At 50.7% G+C, this 16,859-nt stretch overlaps 1 protein-coding gene across 4 annotated transcripts in view; it reads right to left on the reverse strand.

Annotated features, from left to right (window-relative positions):
• STK32B (serine/threonine kinase 32B) overlaps nt 1-16,859 on the reverse strand; it is a 416,268-nt gene that overhangs the window by 68,971 nt on the left and 330,438 nt on the right. For all 4 annotated transcript variants that reach the window (XM_025887383.2, XM_025887382.2, XM_073891418.1 and 1 more), the window contains exon 5: nt 4,749-4,786. In XM_025887383.2, coding sequence (XP_025743168.1) covers nt 4,749-4,786 — 38 coding nt within the window. The remainder of the gene's footprint in view (nt 1-4,748; nt 4,787-16,859) is intronic.

The raw sequence follows: 16,859 nt of genomic DNA on the forward strand, positions 1-16,859 counted from the left end.
TGTGAGCAGCTAGGAAATGACTGTCCAGCCCAAGGTCCTTGAGCCAGAATCCAAGCCCCAGGCAGGTTTGACCACAAGGCCTACCACCTCCCTTCTTCATCAAGCTGCTTTCTCTTGGGTGCCCTGCAGCCCACACTGGTACATGCACAAGGGATGTGGAGCTGCCTCCACTCCAGCCCAGGGGATGGCCAGGTCACTGCTTTCCCTAGAGCTCACCCTCCCAGTCAGTCCAGGATGTAAGCCTCCCCTCCAGAGAGATGTGCACCCTGAAGCCTGGGGCCAGGACCCTTGTGCCTCCAGCCTGGTTATCGAACACTGTTCAGGAAACAGGGAGTGATTAAGATGATCATTTTCAGGCAGAGCAGGAATTTGGACCCAGTGTCAGTGGAGACAATAGAAACTCACAATTTCACGAAGAAGGATTTCACATCAGTAGATTCTTAGCCCTTCTCCACCCCTTCCTCACTGCCCAGAGATTATGTGAAGGGTCATTTTGGGATGGACAAACTAGCCTTACATAGTTTAGCTCTGCCTGGGTAGGTGAGGGACCCCTGATCTTCCGAGTTCTTGGTCGTATTCGAGCGATCACTTACCCAGCTTGGGTTGGACGTGGGAGGTGAATCTTCCTCTCTCTGGGGTTATGGAGTAGGGAGAGCCTTTTGACTCACACAAATGCCAGCTTTGATCAGCAATGAAGGTGATATGTTGTCCCCTATCTGCCACCTCCTTGTTTTATTTTTTATTTGTTCAAATCCCATATGGGGAAGATGGGGCTGTGATAGGCCGAACTGTGTTCCCCGCCTCCCTGCCCCATTCATATGTTGATTCCTAACTCCCATGATCTCAGAATGTGACTTCATACAGGTAGGGTCACTGCAGATGTAATTGGTTAAGATGAGTTCATACTGGGGGGGGGGCCCTAATCCAGTAAGACTGGTATTCTTATGTAAAGGAGACATTTAGACACAGACATGCACCTGGGGAAACACCATGTGAAGTCTGGAATTATCCTGCTCCAGCCGAGCGACTGCCCCAAGCTAGCAGAGAGAACTGGAAGAGACCCGTCCCTGGCTCCTCCTAGGGGGCGTGGGTCTGCACAATGAGACAATACATTTCTGTTGTTTGAGCCTCTCAACCTGTGGGACTTTGTTACAGCAGCCCTAGGAAACTGAGATGGGGGGGCTATTTCTTGGAGTCAGGGACTCCCAGAGCCCGGTCATTAGGGCTTTAAGACTCCCTTCTGGCATTGTGTTGCAGCAGAAACTTCTCCTCTTGCAGCCTTCTGAAAAGAACCACATTACAATCCTTCCAAGGACACCCAGAATTTAAACCCCACTCCTGCACTCTGTCCTTAAACTCTTGGGACCCCCTCTAAATAATGACACTGCTGTTGGTCCCTCAGACTCAGAAACAGCCCTGCCCACCGAGGTGCCTGGGCAGCTGCCCCCCACTTCCTTCTCAGCTGCTCCAAACCCTGCATCTTCTTCCCTTTGCAGCTTTAAATCCCGATCTCCTTGAGCTGTGTGCCCTCAGCCCTAACCTACACTCAACCCTCTCCCCACGCTTCCCTAAGATGCTCTTTCTTCCTTCAACTTCATTTTACTCCAGGGATGGTCTTTCTCTGCTTTAGCTGCTGGTCAAGAATACCCCACATCTCAGAAGAGAATTACAGTGCTTGTTCGAGAAGACAAAACCCAGACTGAAGGAACAGAAAGCACAGCAGACACGGGGGGGGGGGAGCAGAAAAGCTTGTAGGAAAGCCTTGGATTTTGTGTAACCAGCAGAACTTGAACGTTATTACTAAAATATTAATGCATTTATTTAATTATGTTTATTATAAACAGCCAACCAACTTGTTCTCAGGGAAAACAGTCAATGAGATCCATGATTAAACTCTTTAAATAGCAGGATGCCTGGGTGGCTCCGTGGGTTAAGCATCTGCCTTTTCAGCTCAGGTCATGATCTCAGGGTCCTGGGATGGAGTCCTGCATTGGGCTCCCTGCTCAGTGGGGAGTCTGTGTCTCCCTCTCCCCTACCCGCCCCCCCCCCGCTAGTGGTCTCTCTCTCTCACTCTCTGTCTCTCAAATAAATACATAAAATCTTAAAAAAAAACCTCTTTAAATAGCAACACATAGCATCTGTTTTGTACTTTTTGTAACGCAATTAACAAAAGGTTAAGGGGATCTAATGTTTGTCACGGAGACTATAGTTAGTAATACTGTATTATATTTTTGAAATTTGCTAAGAAGGTAAATCTTAAGTGTTTCCACCATACACAAAATGAAAAGGTAACTATGTGAGGTGATGGATTGCTAATTAATGTGATTGAGGTAATAATTTCAAAATGTACACATACATACATTAAATCATGTTCACCTTTAAAATATCACATTGTACAACCTAGCATATACAATTTTTATTTGCCAATCACACCTCAATATAGCCCAAGGTAAAAAAGGCAAAAATGACTAAGAAAGAAAAAAGCTGACGAGAGGCTCATGATATAAATCAGGAAGAGGACCATGGTCAAAGCCTCTTGGGGAGAAGACTTGTGTGTTCTATGGAGAATTCCCTGCTCCTAAATTTCCCTTCTGCACTGCCTGAAAAGGTACTCATGGAATGTTAAAGTTGGGGATGGTGAATGAGTCATTCACTCTTTAGTATGAAATAGAGTTTCAGTGCCGTGTCGCAACACTAGAAGAGACAGCCCGATGAAATAGGAGCTTAGAGAAGAGTGAGGAGGGTGGGTCCACAGGCCCTTGGGGAAGTGTGTGGATGCTGCAAAGCCAGAGGCAGGGTCGGGACACTGAGAGTCATGTGGGAGGGGCGGAGGATGGGGCTCTCAGAGAGTTGGGGGGAGGTCTGGAAGGAAAGTGGAAAGGGGCTGAGAGGTGAGAATGACTGTGGAAGGGAGGGAGGGATGGAGATCCAGAGCTCAGGAATGAGGAAACACAGGGAAGCCTGCCTGCCAGCGTCCTTGCGTGCGGCGGCCGCAGGAGCCCTGTGGCCAGGGGCTGGGACGACCAGCCGTGAACTAGGGAGTCACAGGGGCCCGGGGCTCATTTCCTCATAGATGAAATGGCTGAATTATTCCTACTGAGTTGTGTTCCCACCTTAATTTTACTTCTGAAAGATACTCAGGGCCCTAGAAGGTCTTTACCCAAAGGTCTCTGTCAGTTGTTGGGACAGGACCCTTCGTCCAGACCCCTGATTTCCAGGACAGCCCTGCTATCTGTCCTGCATAACCCAGCCTGGGCCCCTTCTCACTGCTTCTGAGCACTTTTTATGCCCTGATGTTGTGCTGGGTTGTCTTTCTTATACCTTCACTGTCTTGTCTTATACCTGCACCACACCTGCAAGGCCCCATGGCTTCTCTTTTACTGCTTCGAAGGCCCAAACTCAGAGGGGTGAAGTGACTTGCCCAAAGACACACAGACGGTTGGGGGGTCAGCTGAGCACCACATCTGGGGATCCTGACTTATACATGCTAACGGGGGCCTTGATTTGCATCCTCAGCTATACCCAGTTCTCCTGGCATCTTGAGGTCACCGTTGACCTTCCATTCTGGAGGAATTTCAATCTGCTGCCCCAAAGCACCCAGGCTGGTTTCAGCTTCTGGCAGGACATTCGAGCCCAGCTTCCACCACTCCCGCTCCACCTTCCAATACTGAGGAGCTTACACAATGAGGTAGGATTCCCCGAGACACACCGGGGACACATACGGGGTCCTAGAGGGGCTTCTAGAAGGAGCCACAGCCTGCAGCTGCTGGGGTCGGGGAGGGAGGCTCAGAGGAGGCATATAGAAGAGGCTGCAGACTCATCCCTGCACGATGCAGCAGCTCCCCCAGGAAACTCCTCAGCTGCTCACTCCATCCCATCCTCCTGAAAGCCCTTGGGGATGAGGCCCCCAAAGCAACGTCACTGAATTTAGTGTTCAAGGCTGCTGTGATGGTTAAACTGCAAACTTGCCCTAGGCTGTCCGATCAGCTGGGCTGTGCACTGTTGGGCCGTGCCCTAGACCTATAGTGATGGGCATCACATCCCTGGGAGTGAGCCAAAACACAGAGGCCCAGTCTTGCTAAAGCAAGACAGGGAACGGCCTTGGATTCTTACCAAGTCCCCCAGGAGATTCTAATGAGACCAAAGTTGGGCATGGAGCCTTGCTTCTCAAAGTGTGGTCCATTGACCAGAAGCGTTGGCTTCACCTGGGAGCTGTGAGAGATGCAGAATCTAGGCCCCACCTCAGACCTACTGAATCAGGGTGTGTATGCACATGAAGGCTTGAGAAGCCGGGGGACGGAAGGCTTCGTGGATTATTGATTACTGATTCCTGGCTTGCCAGGCATACACGATGCCATTTGATCCCCATGATAATCGGGAAGGTGGACACCAGTTTATGTTTCACAGAAGATGACACCGAGGCTCAGAGAGGTAAGTGACTTTTCTGAAGCCATGGGTCCACAGGTAGAGGAACTCCACAGCCCTACCTCGCATTCCCACCTCTGCCCCATTATCCCCACACCGGGACATGAGCAGCTCTGCCTTTAGCCACAAAACCTTCCAATACATTGGGCTTGACTCACTGTGCTGGACACAGACCAGAAATTACACAGATGTGCGTCCACCAGAATTAAACAAAAAAAGGCTTTCTAATCAACCCTCAAATCCAACTCCCCAGGATCCCAGTCTCCCAGAGCCTCAAACTGCCTGCTGAAAGAGTCTCTGTAAAGCATGCATAACAGGCTTACCATGTTCATCCAGCAAGATGTTGTCTGGCTTGATGTCTCTGTAAGAGAAAACAAATAGGCTGACAACGTGATTCCTATTGAAGAGCACACGACAAACATGAAGCTTGGGGACAAATGCCTGACAACATCCAGAGTGCCTGTCTCTCCCTCAGCATGAGGCTCAGATAGGGAGCAGGGAAGTAATTAGGATAACAGAGAGCCTGTGTTCTTGCTTCCTTGTTTTGCAGAACCGCAAGTCGATTGTGAATACTTTCTTCCCAAATATTCTTAACAATTTCTGGTTTTGAGACTTCCACGAGTCTGCTCATTGAGCACCTGGTCTCTGCCAGCAGATAGAGATTCTTCCCCCCTCCCCCTGATATAACGGAGCCCCCCCACCTTGCTAAGGAAACCTCCCCAGGATTAAGCTCTCTGCTCTACAGATACAGGGAGGAGGTTCCGGGAAGGCTTGGCAATTTGTCCAGGTCCGAGATCAGCCTCACCCAGCCCTCAGCCAGTTTTTTCAGTGTCTGTGAGCTAGGAAAGGCTTGTATAACTTTAAGGAGTTGTGGAAACAAAATAAGACACGCACAAAAAGCAAAAACAAAAGGATGTACAACAGAGACTCATGTGGCCCTCAGAGCCTGAAGTATTTATTATCTGGTTCTTCTGGGAGAAAGGTTGCTGATCCTTTTTCTTAGGGCAGGGGCTGGGGAGTTTCTGGAAAGTTCCACTCTACATCGCCATTAGAGCAAAGGGCTTCCGGCTCCAAGTTGTGCTTATTCAACACAGGGCTTGCTTTCTTCACCTCTGCTCCACGTGCCTAGCACGATGCCTGTCACTTTTAGACACTGTCAGAAAACAATCAGAGGGGGACAGCAGTCCAAGTGTAAGAAGACATTGTACTCCGGACAATTTCAGTAGGGGGAAAATGGCCTCAATTCTAAACACAATTTGGACGAGTGGGAATTTACAGCCCAGGGCAGGTGGGGGTCGTGGATGCAAAGTTACTAACTGGAAACATCTGGAGAGGGGGGTTCTGGCGAAAGTCACCCCATAGGATTCTTGCTGAAGGCAGGCTGGGGCACTGGACATCACCTGGGGGATGAGGACCTGACCAGATACGGAGGGGGGCGGTTCTCACTAAACCGAAGTCACAGGTCCTCGCTAAGACTGGACAACGCAGGCATGAACAGCAAAGCCCAAAAGTTGAGGCCTAGTTGCAAAAGAACCCACAAGAGCCTGGATAGAATTTGGTTGAGGATGCAGCTTTTGTCAACACACAGGAAACATGAATGAGGGAGGATGGAAGAATGAATGTAAAAAAAAAAAAAAAAACCCAAAACACAAAAACAGCATTCGAGAAACTCAACTGACATCTTCAGCCCTGATTTACTATCATCAACATGCACACACTTTCCAAAGCTCTTTATTAAAACCATAGACTTGAGAAAGGCAAACTCCACTCATTCATTTATAATAAATGTCAAATCTTCTGAGACTAATGACACCTTGCTTCGAACTAAAAAGCGGTTGCTCCTGAGTTTATCAAATAGTAATTCTACCTGAAAACGCACCTATGGTTGTTTGTAATCATGCGATACAATGTCTATGGCTTTGGGGATGAAAGAAACACTCAAACTATATATTTAAACTTTTATTTTCATGGGGACTTTTTGAGCCATGATTCGTGACGAGCATTAAGCAAATGGGCCCCTGCAGCTGTTGAATTCACAAAACATCCACAGTGAACAGAGATGATTCGCGGAGTTCCCATGGGGAGGATGGGCTTGAGAACTCACAAAATTAAAACAAAGGGCAGAAGACCCCAGAGTTAAAGGTTTGTGTATCAAACCAGCAACCACTTGGTCCCTGTGCAGAGTGCCTCCCAGGAGGGGTCTAAAGAAAAGGGGAAATAAGTACTTGTCAAGAATGCAAACACAGCAGCAAAAAATTTTTTTAATTAAATTAAGTTTAATTAATTCAATTAATTAACATATAGAGTGTTATTGGTTTCAGAGGTAGAGGTCAGTTTCTCATCAGTTGCACATAACACCCAGTGCTCATCCCCTCACGTGCCCTCCTTCATGCCCATCCCCCAGTCACCCCCTCCCCCCACCCCCCTCCCCTCCTGCCACCCTCAGTTTGCTCCCTAGAGTTAAGAGTCTCTTAAGCTTTGTCTCCCTCTCTGATTTTTTATTTTATTCGAAAGCAATCCCGTAAGGCCTGGCATGACCTTGTTTGGGGTGTGGGGAGCAGGGAGGAGGTGGCTGTGGCCTAGGAAGCATGAACCCCAAAACGCTTGCAAGGACTACGGCTGGATGCTAAAGGTGCCCCTTGGGGCTTTGCCCTTGCCCCCTTCCCTCCCCCTCCCTCTCTTCGTTCTCACTCCCCTCTCCCTGTCTCCCTTCCTCCCTTTCATAGGAGACTCACCAGGCAGACTCCAGCAAAGCAGCACAGAGGAGTCAGAGAGCCTGAGTCACTTGGGATTTAATAAGAATAGCATTTTATGGGCAGAGCATCTTATCAGGGCCGCGGGGTCCCGGGTTTCAGGGCCATTCCCTCCAGCTCTATTTTTCTCCTCGATGGTATCTCAGTGCTAGCGCGTCATCCTGTTCCAAATGGGCTCGTGCGTTTGGAAGGCACATTAAGAGCTCTGCGTGGATGGAAGGCTGTGACGATGTTTTCTGAGGACAGGCCCATAATTTCAGAGCTGCGCAAACTGGTACTTTGATGGAAAATATGCAGGCGAGGCTATAAAACCCGGTTCTTGCTCTTGAATTATTTTCCAGCCCCCAAATAAAACAAAACATAAAATGTCAGCTGGGCTATTTTAAAAAACAGCACAGAAGTGGCTCTGATCCCCACTGCAAGGGAGGGCGGTGAGGACATCTCTGTGTGCGTCCTTTTGTAGGCATCCTCCATCGGCAGCTGTACACAGCAATAAAGACAAAAACTGGAGAAGAGCCACTTTTGTGGAATGAAAGCTGTGGGTATTTTACCACCGGAGGGAGAAACACGCGGTTGGCATGCACAGAGGCAGCAGGTGGAGGTGGGAAAAGCCGCATCCTGAGCCCGTCTCTTGCTGGCCCCAGGGCCCTGGCTCACCACCCAGCGGGGTTCTGGTTCCTCACTCCTCATTGGAGGATGTGCACTGCACAAAGTTAGAGCGAGGATTGGTTGGCATCAGTCATGTTTATTCTGCACGTTGTTAAAGCACCTCGTGTACATCGTTTCAGGAACTCACCTTTATTGTGTTTTTATTGTATTTTATTTAGAGCAAGAAAGAGAGCAAGAGAGAGAGAACATGAGTGGGGGGGAGGGGCAGAGGGAGAGGGAGAAGCAGGCTCCCTGCTCAGCTTGGAGCCGGACGCAGGACTCGATCCCAGGACCCTGAGATCATGACCCGAGTGGAAGGCAGATGCTTAACTGACTGAGTCACCCAGGCACTCTAGTGTGTTTTAATACACAAATCCAATGAGCCAGTCGTCTGATCCAGAAACTTCGGTGGCTCCCCACTGTTCACCAAGGAACGGCCCGGAGAGGATCAGCACAGCTCTGGGCAGAGGGAAAACAGGCTTGCCGGGGTGGTCGGCAGAGGCTGTGGTCAGGGAGATGTGTTTGTGGAGGTGGGTTGAGGCCACTTGTGAAGGGCATTATTTGATGGAAAAGCCAACTTGAGGTGGTTAGACCTCAGGGGGAATTCTTGGGTTTCCTTCGGTCTGGCTGAACACCAGGGACCCCGCTTGATTTCGGTGAGGATTTAGGGGAGCAACCAGCACAGGGCCAGGTGCATGGGAGCCGTGCTCATTGCTAACAGAGGGAGATGCAGACACATCAGTGTGAGGTTGGGCTAACGCGACGGTCCCTGAGGGAGGGTGTAGAGGCATTTGTGGGGCTCTGCGGGGATTGGTAGGAAGTCACCTAGGCTGCTGACCTCCGTCTTAGCCAGCTTGAGCGGGGCCTTGCACCCATCTACCAGCAAGCTGACGTGGGACAGGAAGCTATTGGCCATGGTTCTCCTATTTTGGATCTCACCATACCGGCATGGACTGTTCTAGAAACTGGGAAACAACATTGAAAGTGTACATCATTGCTACTCAAATCTTACTTCTTTCTCTCCCCTCTCTCCTGCTTCCTGCTGAAGGTGGGGACCATGGACAAACCCCAGCCCCCAACACGACTCACTAATGTTAACAGCAGTACCGGTCATATTAACAGATAACCTGTACTGAGTGCTCATCGTGAGCCAGGGGCAACTTCTCGCACACTACATGGATTTAACACGGACGGTGGCTGCCATCAGGTACAAACACAGCGCTTCCTACGTCACTTCACTTAGTTCTGACACTGCTCCCATCCTACCGATGAACAAAGAACAATTACAGCTCACATCTTGGCAGACAAGACCCAATTCTCGTGGGGCCCTGTCTCTAGATCAATGTTCTCTGCCTGGGAGAAAAAAAGAAAAATCTCAAGGGAAAAATGCGTGAGTTCCCGGAATCTAAAGTAGGCAGTCATAGCTGGAGGAGCATGCGCCTAATAAGTATCCGATTTGATAAATACGATTACATTATCCGTATTTCAGGATATGTTTCTTTATTACAACACCCACACACAAGGTCGTATTTCTTTTTTAATATGACCCAAATGGCTTTGCAAAGCATGAATCTGACTGTCCCTTCTTACATAAATCCCCTTAATGGCCCTCTGCTACCACAGTGCCTCTGGCCGGCTCTACCATAATCTCAAAAATAAAAAGTGAACACTGAGATGTGGTTGTCAACTTGTAAACCCATCAGCTGGGGGCATTAAACAGCCAAGGACCCCCTGGTACTCAGCACGGGAAGAGGAGACATTCTCCCCCTAGAAAAGTCCTAAGGACGCAATGCAGAGCGGGGCACGGTGCTCATAGGCCCATGACCATCCGTGGATGCGTGTTTAGAAAGCCCAGCAGAGCAGGCCGCCCTGGGGCCTTCCCCCCACCTCGGCTCTCAGTGGCGTGCCCTCCCCACTACCACCTGCCCCCGAAGCTGCAGGTTTTAGGACAGGTTCAACTGTAACCTCCTCCTGGAGTAGTAGCGGCTCAAATAGTGTCCCCCAAATTCGTGTCTACCCAGCACCTGTGAACGGATGTCATTTGGAAATAGTGTCTCTGCAAAGGTAATTAAGATGAAGTTGTACTGGTTTACCAGGTGAGCCCTAAACCCAACAACTGGTGCTCTTATAAGGAGAGGAAAAGACACAGAGGCAAACAGAGAAGGCCATGTGAAGACAGAGGTGAAGCCCGGGGTGGGGCTGCCACAAGCCAAGGTCACCCGGGAGCCAGGTGCATGGGAGCTTCATTTATCCTCATAAACCTGCATTCGCTTCCTGGGGCTGCTCTAACAAGTTACCGCAAACCCAGTGACCTAAAACAAAATAGATTTTTTTCTCGTACAGTTCTGGAGGTCAGAAGTCCAAAATGAGTCTTCGGAGGCTAAAATCAGGTGTCAATAAGGTGTGTTCCTTCTGGAAGCTCCAGGGGGGAATCTGTTTCTCTGCCTTTCGGCTTCTGGAGGCACCCACGTTTCTCGACTGGTGGCCCTGTCTTGCCTTCCCTCAACCTCTTGGTACTGTCCTCACATTTCCTACTCCTGACTCCGACCCTCCTGCCTCCTTATAAGGACAACTGTGGTGTCATCTTGGACCCGCCTAGATGATCCGGGGTTATTTTCCCATTTCATGATCCTTAACTTAATCATGCATGCAAGTTCCTTTTGCTGTATAAAAGCATCACATTCACAAGGTTTGGGGGATTAGGATGTGGCATTGTTGGGGGTCCATGGTCCAGTCTGCATCGTGTTCCCCTGCAAATTCATGCATTGGAGTCCTAACCCGGGACCTCAGAATGTGACTGTATTTGGAGACGGGGTCTGTAAAGAAGTACAAGGTAAAGCCAGGTCATTAGGGTGGGCCCTCAACCAATTTAACTGGAGTCTTCATAAGAAGAAGAGATTAGGCTACAGACAGGCACAGAGGAATGACCCTATGAGGACATGGGGAGAAGACGAACCCCTACATGCCACAGAGAGAGGCCTCAGGGGAACCAACCCTGCTGACACCTTGGTCTCAGATTTCCAGCCTCCAGGACTGTGAGGAAGTAAATTTATCTTTTTTAAGCCACCCAGTCTGTGGTATTTTGCAATGGCAGCCCCCCAAAACTCATATAGGTGGGCAGTATTATTATCCCCGTTATTGGTCAGTAAAACTGAGGCTGAGGGCAGTGAGGTCACAGAGTCAATCCATGGTAGAGCCAGGACATACCAGTTAGAGACCCACATCTTGGTTTAAGGGCATGAAAGCATTCTGCAAATGTACGCACAGCCTAAGAAGGTAGTTCTGCCTTGCATCTAGCTAAGACCCCATCCTGTGCCTCCAGGCATATTCCTCTCTATTATCTGGAAGAGAACAAGCATCCAGTCAAGCCACGCTCGGGGATTGTTCGTTTTCCTTTAATCCTGCAAAGAACAAACATCAGCATGGTTGACATTGATTAATCCAGTTGAAGAGCTGTGCCTCTCCACGGGGCCAGGGTGTAAACTTGGTTACTAAGGTAATTGCATTCAGTTAATTATCCCCAAGTATGTCTCATGGAGATTTTGAAGCTTTCAGGATTCACAAACATCTTCAAGGATGCACTGGGTTCAATTAATTCATTTGCGGACAGGTGAGCCTGACGACATACCCAACGTGCTATCTGAGATGCAGTGAGGGGGTCACCTTCCCAGTCAGGTCAGGAAGGGTCCGTGAAGCCCTCGGAGACCCACCCAACTCGAGGTTATCACTTCTAGTTGCTCCTAGAAACCTGAATTGCCGTGGTGTGTCCGTGAGTCAGCCTTCTCCGCCAGAGCCAGAGAGCAAACTCAAGGCAAGAGCCGTTGCATGGCATATGGAGATCAAGAAAAGTGTGTAGAAGAACAGGATGCTTGCCCAGACATCCTGTGATGCTGGAGAAAACTTTGAATCCTTCACCCATGGCCAGTGGTTTAAATCCCTACTCTATGACTGCTTGGGTCTCAGTTTTCCCTATCTGTAAAACGGGGATAAAATGAAATCATGTATGTAGAGAACCTGGCTCAGTTCCTAGCACACAGGAGGTGCTCAATAAATGGTGATTATTTTTCCCGGCCCGACCCATTCCTACTTTGCAGGGAGTTTAGAGGAAACAGGATGTAGTAGACAGGAAGACAGAAGAGCTGACCAACACAATTAGGACCACCTCTCACGTGTGTGCAGTTTTACAGTTCATGAAACCCCTGCCCACCTGCAATTCATTTAATCCTCCCGACAGCGCCGAGAACCGGCCTCATCTTCCTTTCACGAGCAAAGGAACGGAAGCAAAGCGACTCCTGCATAGTTACAGTCAAAAGTAGCAGGGGGATTTGAACCCAGCTCCGCTGACACCCATCTTGGGCTCTTTCTCTTCCGTGTTCTGGGTGGGGTAGAGAGGCTGGGGCAGAGCCACTTGGCCTACCTGCACGGGCCTCCCCTCCATCACAGTCCTTGTGTCTGTGCAGCCTCCCGTGCCTGGAGCGCTCCCCAGTCTCCGTGAGTTCTTGCTCGCCATCACTCCCACCAAGAAGCCCTCCGTGGACCAGGTCACAGTCCAGCATCATCCCGGTCCTGCACGTCACTGTCACAGCAGTGACCACAGTCAGCATCCACGTGTGTGATGATCTGATTGAGGCTTTTCTCTCCCAGTGGGCTCTGAATCATGGACCCACAGCTAGACTCACAGCCCTGGCACCACCGTTGATTAAGTTACTAAATCTATAAGCTCATCAGGAGGCACTGGGCGAACATTGGTCAGAACTCTAATATTCGAGTGCAGGGGTGTCTAGGGGCCCGGGTGCACAGGCCCAGTTAGGGTCAGGTCCCGGCTTGGCACTTAGGGTCCTGGTCTAGGCGGGGATCCTCCAGGACTCAGCTTCCCCAGAGACCATGGCCTTGCTCTCATTTTATTTCACTCACTTCTGGCAGCTTGTAAATTGTCACGATGATTTAGTTTTGTATTCTCCCGGATTCAGTAATCCTACTGGGTCCTGAGTGGCTGGGTGTGAGCAGCGCTGTGAATCTTCAGGAGCCCCTTGGTCCCCCCGTGGCACCCGATTCTTTCCTCTTCTGGTAAGATGTTCAGACGATGGGCCCTACGTTGGTAATCCCAGAATTCCTGTCTGAGGCAAATGCTGGAGAGAGTTCATGTCCGTATGAGGACCTAGTCGTACATCCGCTGAATGCAGCAGCGCGGGGACAAGGCGAGGCTGGGCCACCGTCAGGAATGACCCTGTTGTCTTCCAGACAAAAACACTAACATTCAGAAGAGAAGGTAACTTCCTTGGGTGCCCCCGTAAAGGGGCACCAGGACTGGGATTTGAACTTTGTTTCCCCAACTGTCATAAACTTAATAGCGTGGATTTTATCTGAGTCACTGACAAAGACAAAGGTATTTTAGAGCTAAAACAGACCTAAGAAATAATTGTGTTTATTATGAATAACTGAGAAGTTCAGCTACTTGCTCTAAATCACAAATATGTGCCTTTCGATGGGCTCAGGTCAGGGTTGATCCATCTCCATGCTCTCTGTGCCGCCAAGAACCTGTTTTTCCTGCGTCCACTGCTCTTCCTATGAACTCGTCCCTCCAGACCAGTTTACCGCCACATAGTGGGCAGGGCTCGGGGCTCACACCTGATGTGAGATCTTTTGGGTATTCAGGGCACATTTATTGACACCTCCCTCTGCCGGCAGTGGTCCTGGTGCTGTGGGTACGGCAGCAAACAAAACAGGGTATCTGGAGTCGATAAAACAGCGCTTAGATTCTAGCGGGAAGGAGGTACACAGGCAGAGACAGAGATGCACACCATGCACTGGGGGACAATCACGGGAGACGGCGGAGGGTACTGTTTTGAGGGGGATGGTTGGGAGCAGGTCCCTTGAGAAGGCAGACAGCAGAGCATCATCCCGGTCCTGCACATCCCTGTCACGGCAGTGACCACAATCAGCATCCACGTGTGTGATGATCTGATTGAGGCTTCGGGGGCCGGGGACTGGGGACCAGAAGCTTCTTTCTTTACTTTCAGTGTGACAAAAAGACCTGGGGATCCTCGAGGACAACTGCATCTCCCCACTTGTCTTCACAACAGCCCTGGGATCAGGGTCATTATTTCCACGTTCCAGTTGAAGAATCTGGAACCTAATAACATTTGGTAACTTTCCCAGAATATGGCCAGCCTCTGGGAAAGTCCCCCTCCCCTGATGGAATGAGCCCCTCTGTAGGAGTGGAGAGGGAGCCCCAGGACCCCCGGAAAAGACGCCGTCCCCCGTCCTTGCACTCTGCACACTCTGCACACTCTCCTCACGGCGTCCTGCCTCGGGGCCGCAGGGACTGATCCACCAGCCCGCTCTTCCTTTGATGCTGGGCACAGGATCCCAGCCATGCCTCATCCTCTGGTGCAATCCCCGCTGGAAACACATCCTCAGTCCCCACTTCTTCCCTCACCTGCCCTACTGCCAGCACCCTCCACTATCCCTCCTGGAACTCACAGCTCAGCTCCTCCTTTGAGCGTGCTGTAACCCCATGGGCTATCCGCGGAGGACTCTGCCCCCACCCCAATCCTCTCTAGCGGGCGCTTTCCCATCACCCCTCAGAGCTCTAGGCCAGAGGAGGGCAGGTGTCCCCTTGCTCCAGATTGCCCCTGTTCCCACCTTCCACCTCAACTCCGCCACCTTTGAAGATGGGGCCATCGGACCACACTGTCTCCTCCCTTCCCTGCTCTAGGACCCTACAGAGACACCTGGGAAGGTCTCACCAAGCCAACAGCACTCAGTCCCTGGTTCTCTGCCTCCCTGCAGTGCACCCCAGAGGTGAGTCCTGGTGATGCAACAGCCACGTGGCTGGGCACCCAGCCTCTTCAGTCCCTGACCTTCTCTTTCGCAAAGATCTCGGTATTCACTCTGCCTCCACCCCTCACCCCGCAGTCCCACCCCAGGACTTATTGTCCCCTGACCTCTCAGGCACTGCACTCTCAAGCCACCCATGGCCACCTTCCAGTAGCACACCCCTGTCCCCTGTTCCTGCCTCCTACAGCTCTTCCACCCACCACATCCACAACCCAATGGCCTCACTGCCTCCTCGCTGTTGGCCTGCCAGGCTCGGTGTTACCAGCTCTCACAGCCCAAAGTCCACTGTCCTCATCTACAGCATCGCCCTCCTGCCCGCTGCCGCCAACCTTCAGCTCCTGACCCTGATGCATCAGGCCAAACCCAGACTCTGGTTACATTCTGCTCTCTGATGGTGCACTCCTGCACCACCTAGCTGAACACGGCTCCAGAAACGTGCAACCAGAAGCTGAGTTCGGCTTTGAATCATCTTCATGTGGACCCCTGTCCCCTGACGACATCCTCCCCGTTTTGTCCCTCTTGCTCTTCAGGGATCATGTTATATGGTTTCTCTTTAAACCCCTAACACTTCCTGCCCTGAAGCCACCACTGACTCCACTGTTTCTCACACCCACCACCAACATGAGTGCATCTCCAACCTTGGTGCCCCCGGCTCTCTTCGTGCTTCCCATCACAGAAGCTGGAGGGGACACTCTCAGCTCACAGGCCCTCTCCAGAGTCCCCTGCAGCAAGGCTACTTAGGAGCCCCTCCCTTTGCTCCCTGTGTGTGGCCTGGAGAGCTGCCTGCCCAGCAAGGTCCCAATGGACCATGGCCTTGCTGTCCCCCATAGCCTGTGACTTCCCTGCTCCTCCATGGACCCCCCCCAGCTCCCCCTACTGCTCACCCTCCTTTATTCTTCTCCACCTAGCCACCACTCAACGTTTTTCTTACCATGTTGCTCTTGGTTTGTCTTTCCTGGTTCGGACGTAAACCCCAGGACAGCAGGGATGTTTTTCCTCATGCTGATGTGTTACCAGCACCTAGAACAGTGTCTACCACAAGAAACCTGCTTGGTAAATAGCTGTTTGGGTAGTTGAGTGGATGAAAGGCCTACCACTCCAGACTGCCCATCTCTGCAGATGCCTCTTCATTGTTTCTCAGGGTTGGTCCTTAGTCTTACAACTTTGGGAACCTGGGTCCTTAGTATGCAGCAACCCATCCCCACCCCAGACCAGTCACAGCCTCAGTTTCTGTGGGGGAAGCCTGGGAACCTGCATTTTGGGGACAAGCCCCAGTGGGATTCTGATGCCTCCTAGGGTTTGAAAGCCCTGCTCTGCTAAAGGAGCAGCCCAGATATCTGAGTTGGCTCACAAGGGGAGTATGTGTTCAGGGGAGGATTTTTTGGGAACTCTCAGTCTTAAACCCCTGGTGTGTGGGGGTAGCTTCATAAAATACAGGCCCCAGTGGTGGGCTCTGATTCCTTTGGGAACCAGTTAGGATGCTGGTGTTACAGCTGCTGAGCCCTGCAGGCTCCCTCGGAGCAGGCATGTTCAGTTTGATTGATGAGGTGGGGGCTGGGGAGGATTGCCTGGGCTCAAGGCAGGGATGCAGGAGTGACAGTGGGCTGATTTCCAGGGGCTCTAAAGCAACCAGCCAGGCAGGTGTTGATCCACTGGCAAAGGAAACAATCAAACACCACTAATACCCAACCACCCACCCACTCATCTGCAGGGGAGGGCAGGGCCCAGGGTCGAAACAAAGAAGGAGGGATTTCCTTTCCCTGATTCTACTAGGACTGTGGGAGACTTGGTTAGAAAGTAGCATATACATGGAGCATTACAGGGAATTAATATTTCAAGAGTTGTTATTTTTAGGGCCCAGTCTCTCTGTGAGTATTTTGCCCAACGGGGCATGCTGCCAAAATGTGTAAGAGTCACAGAGTCCTAGTCTGCCACCACTGGAAGGCACCTTACATCGACCTGAAACAAACTGGCTCTGGGGCTCTTAACTCTCTGAGCCTCAGTGTTCTCTTCTGCAGAGTGCGACAATCATCATGTCCCTCTTGGGATTGTTGTGAGGATTAAAAACGCCACAATATATACAAAAGAATTAGCCCAAGCTGGGCACCAATATCATCATTGTCACCATCAACATCATCACCATCACCACCATCACCACCGTCAGCATCACCATCATCATCACCATCACCATCA

The sequence above is a fragment of the Callorhinus ursinus genome, unplaced genomic scaffold (genome assembly GCF_003265705.2).
Source record: "Callorhinus ursinus isolate GAN/ISIS: 27379988/994484 unplaced genomic scaffold, GSC_fseal_2.0 scaffold4, whole genome shotgun sequence".
Taxonomy (NCBI): domain Eukaryota; kingdom Metazoa; phylum Chordata; class Mammalia; order Carnivora; family Otariidae; genus Callorhinus; species Callorhinus ursinus.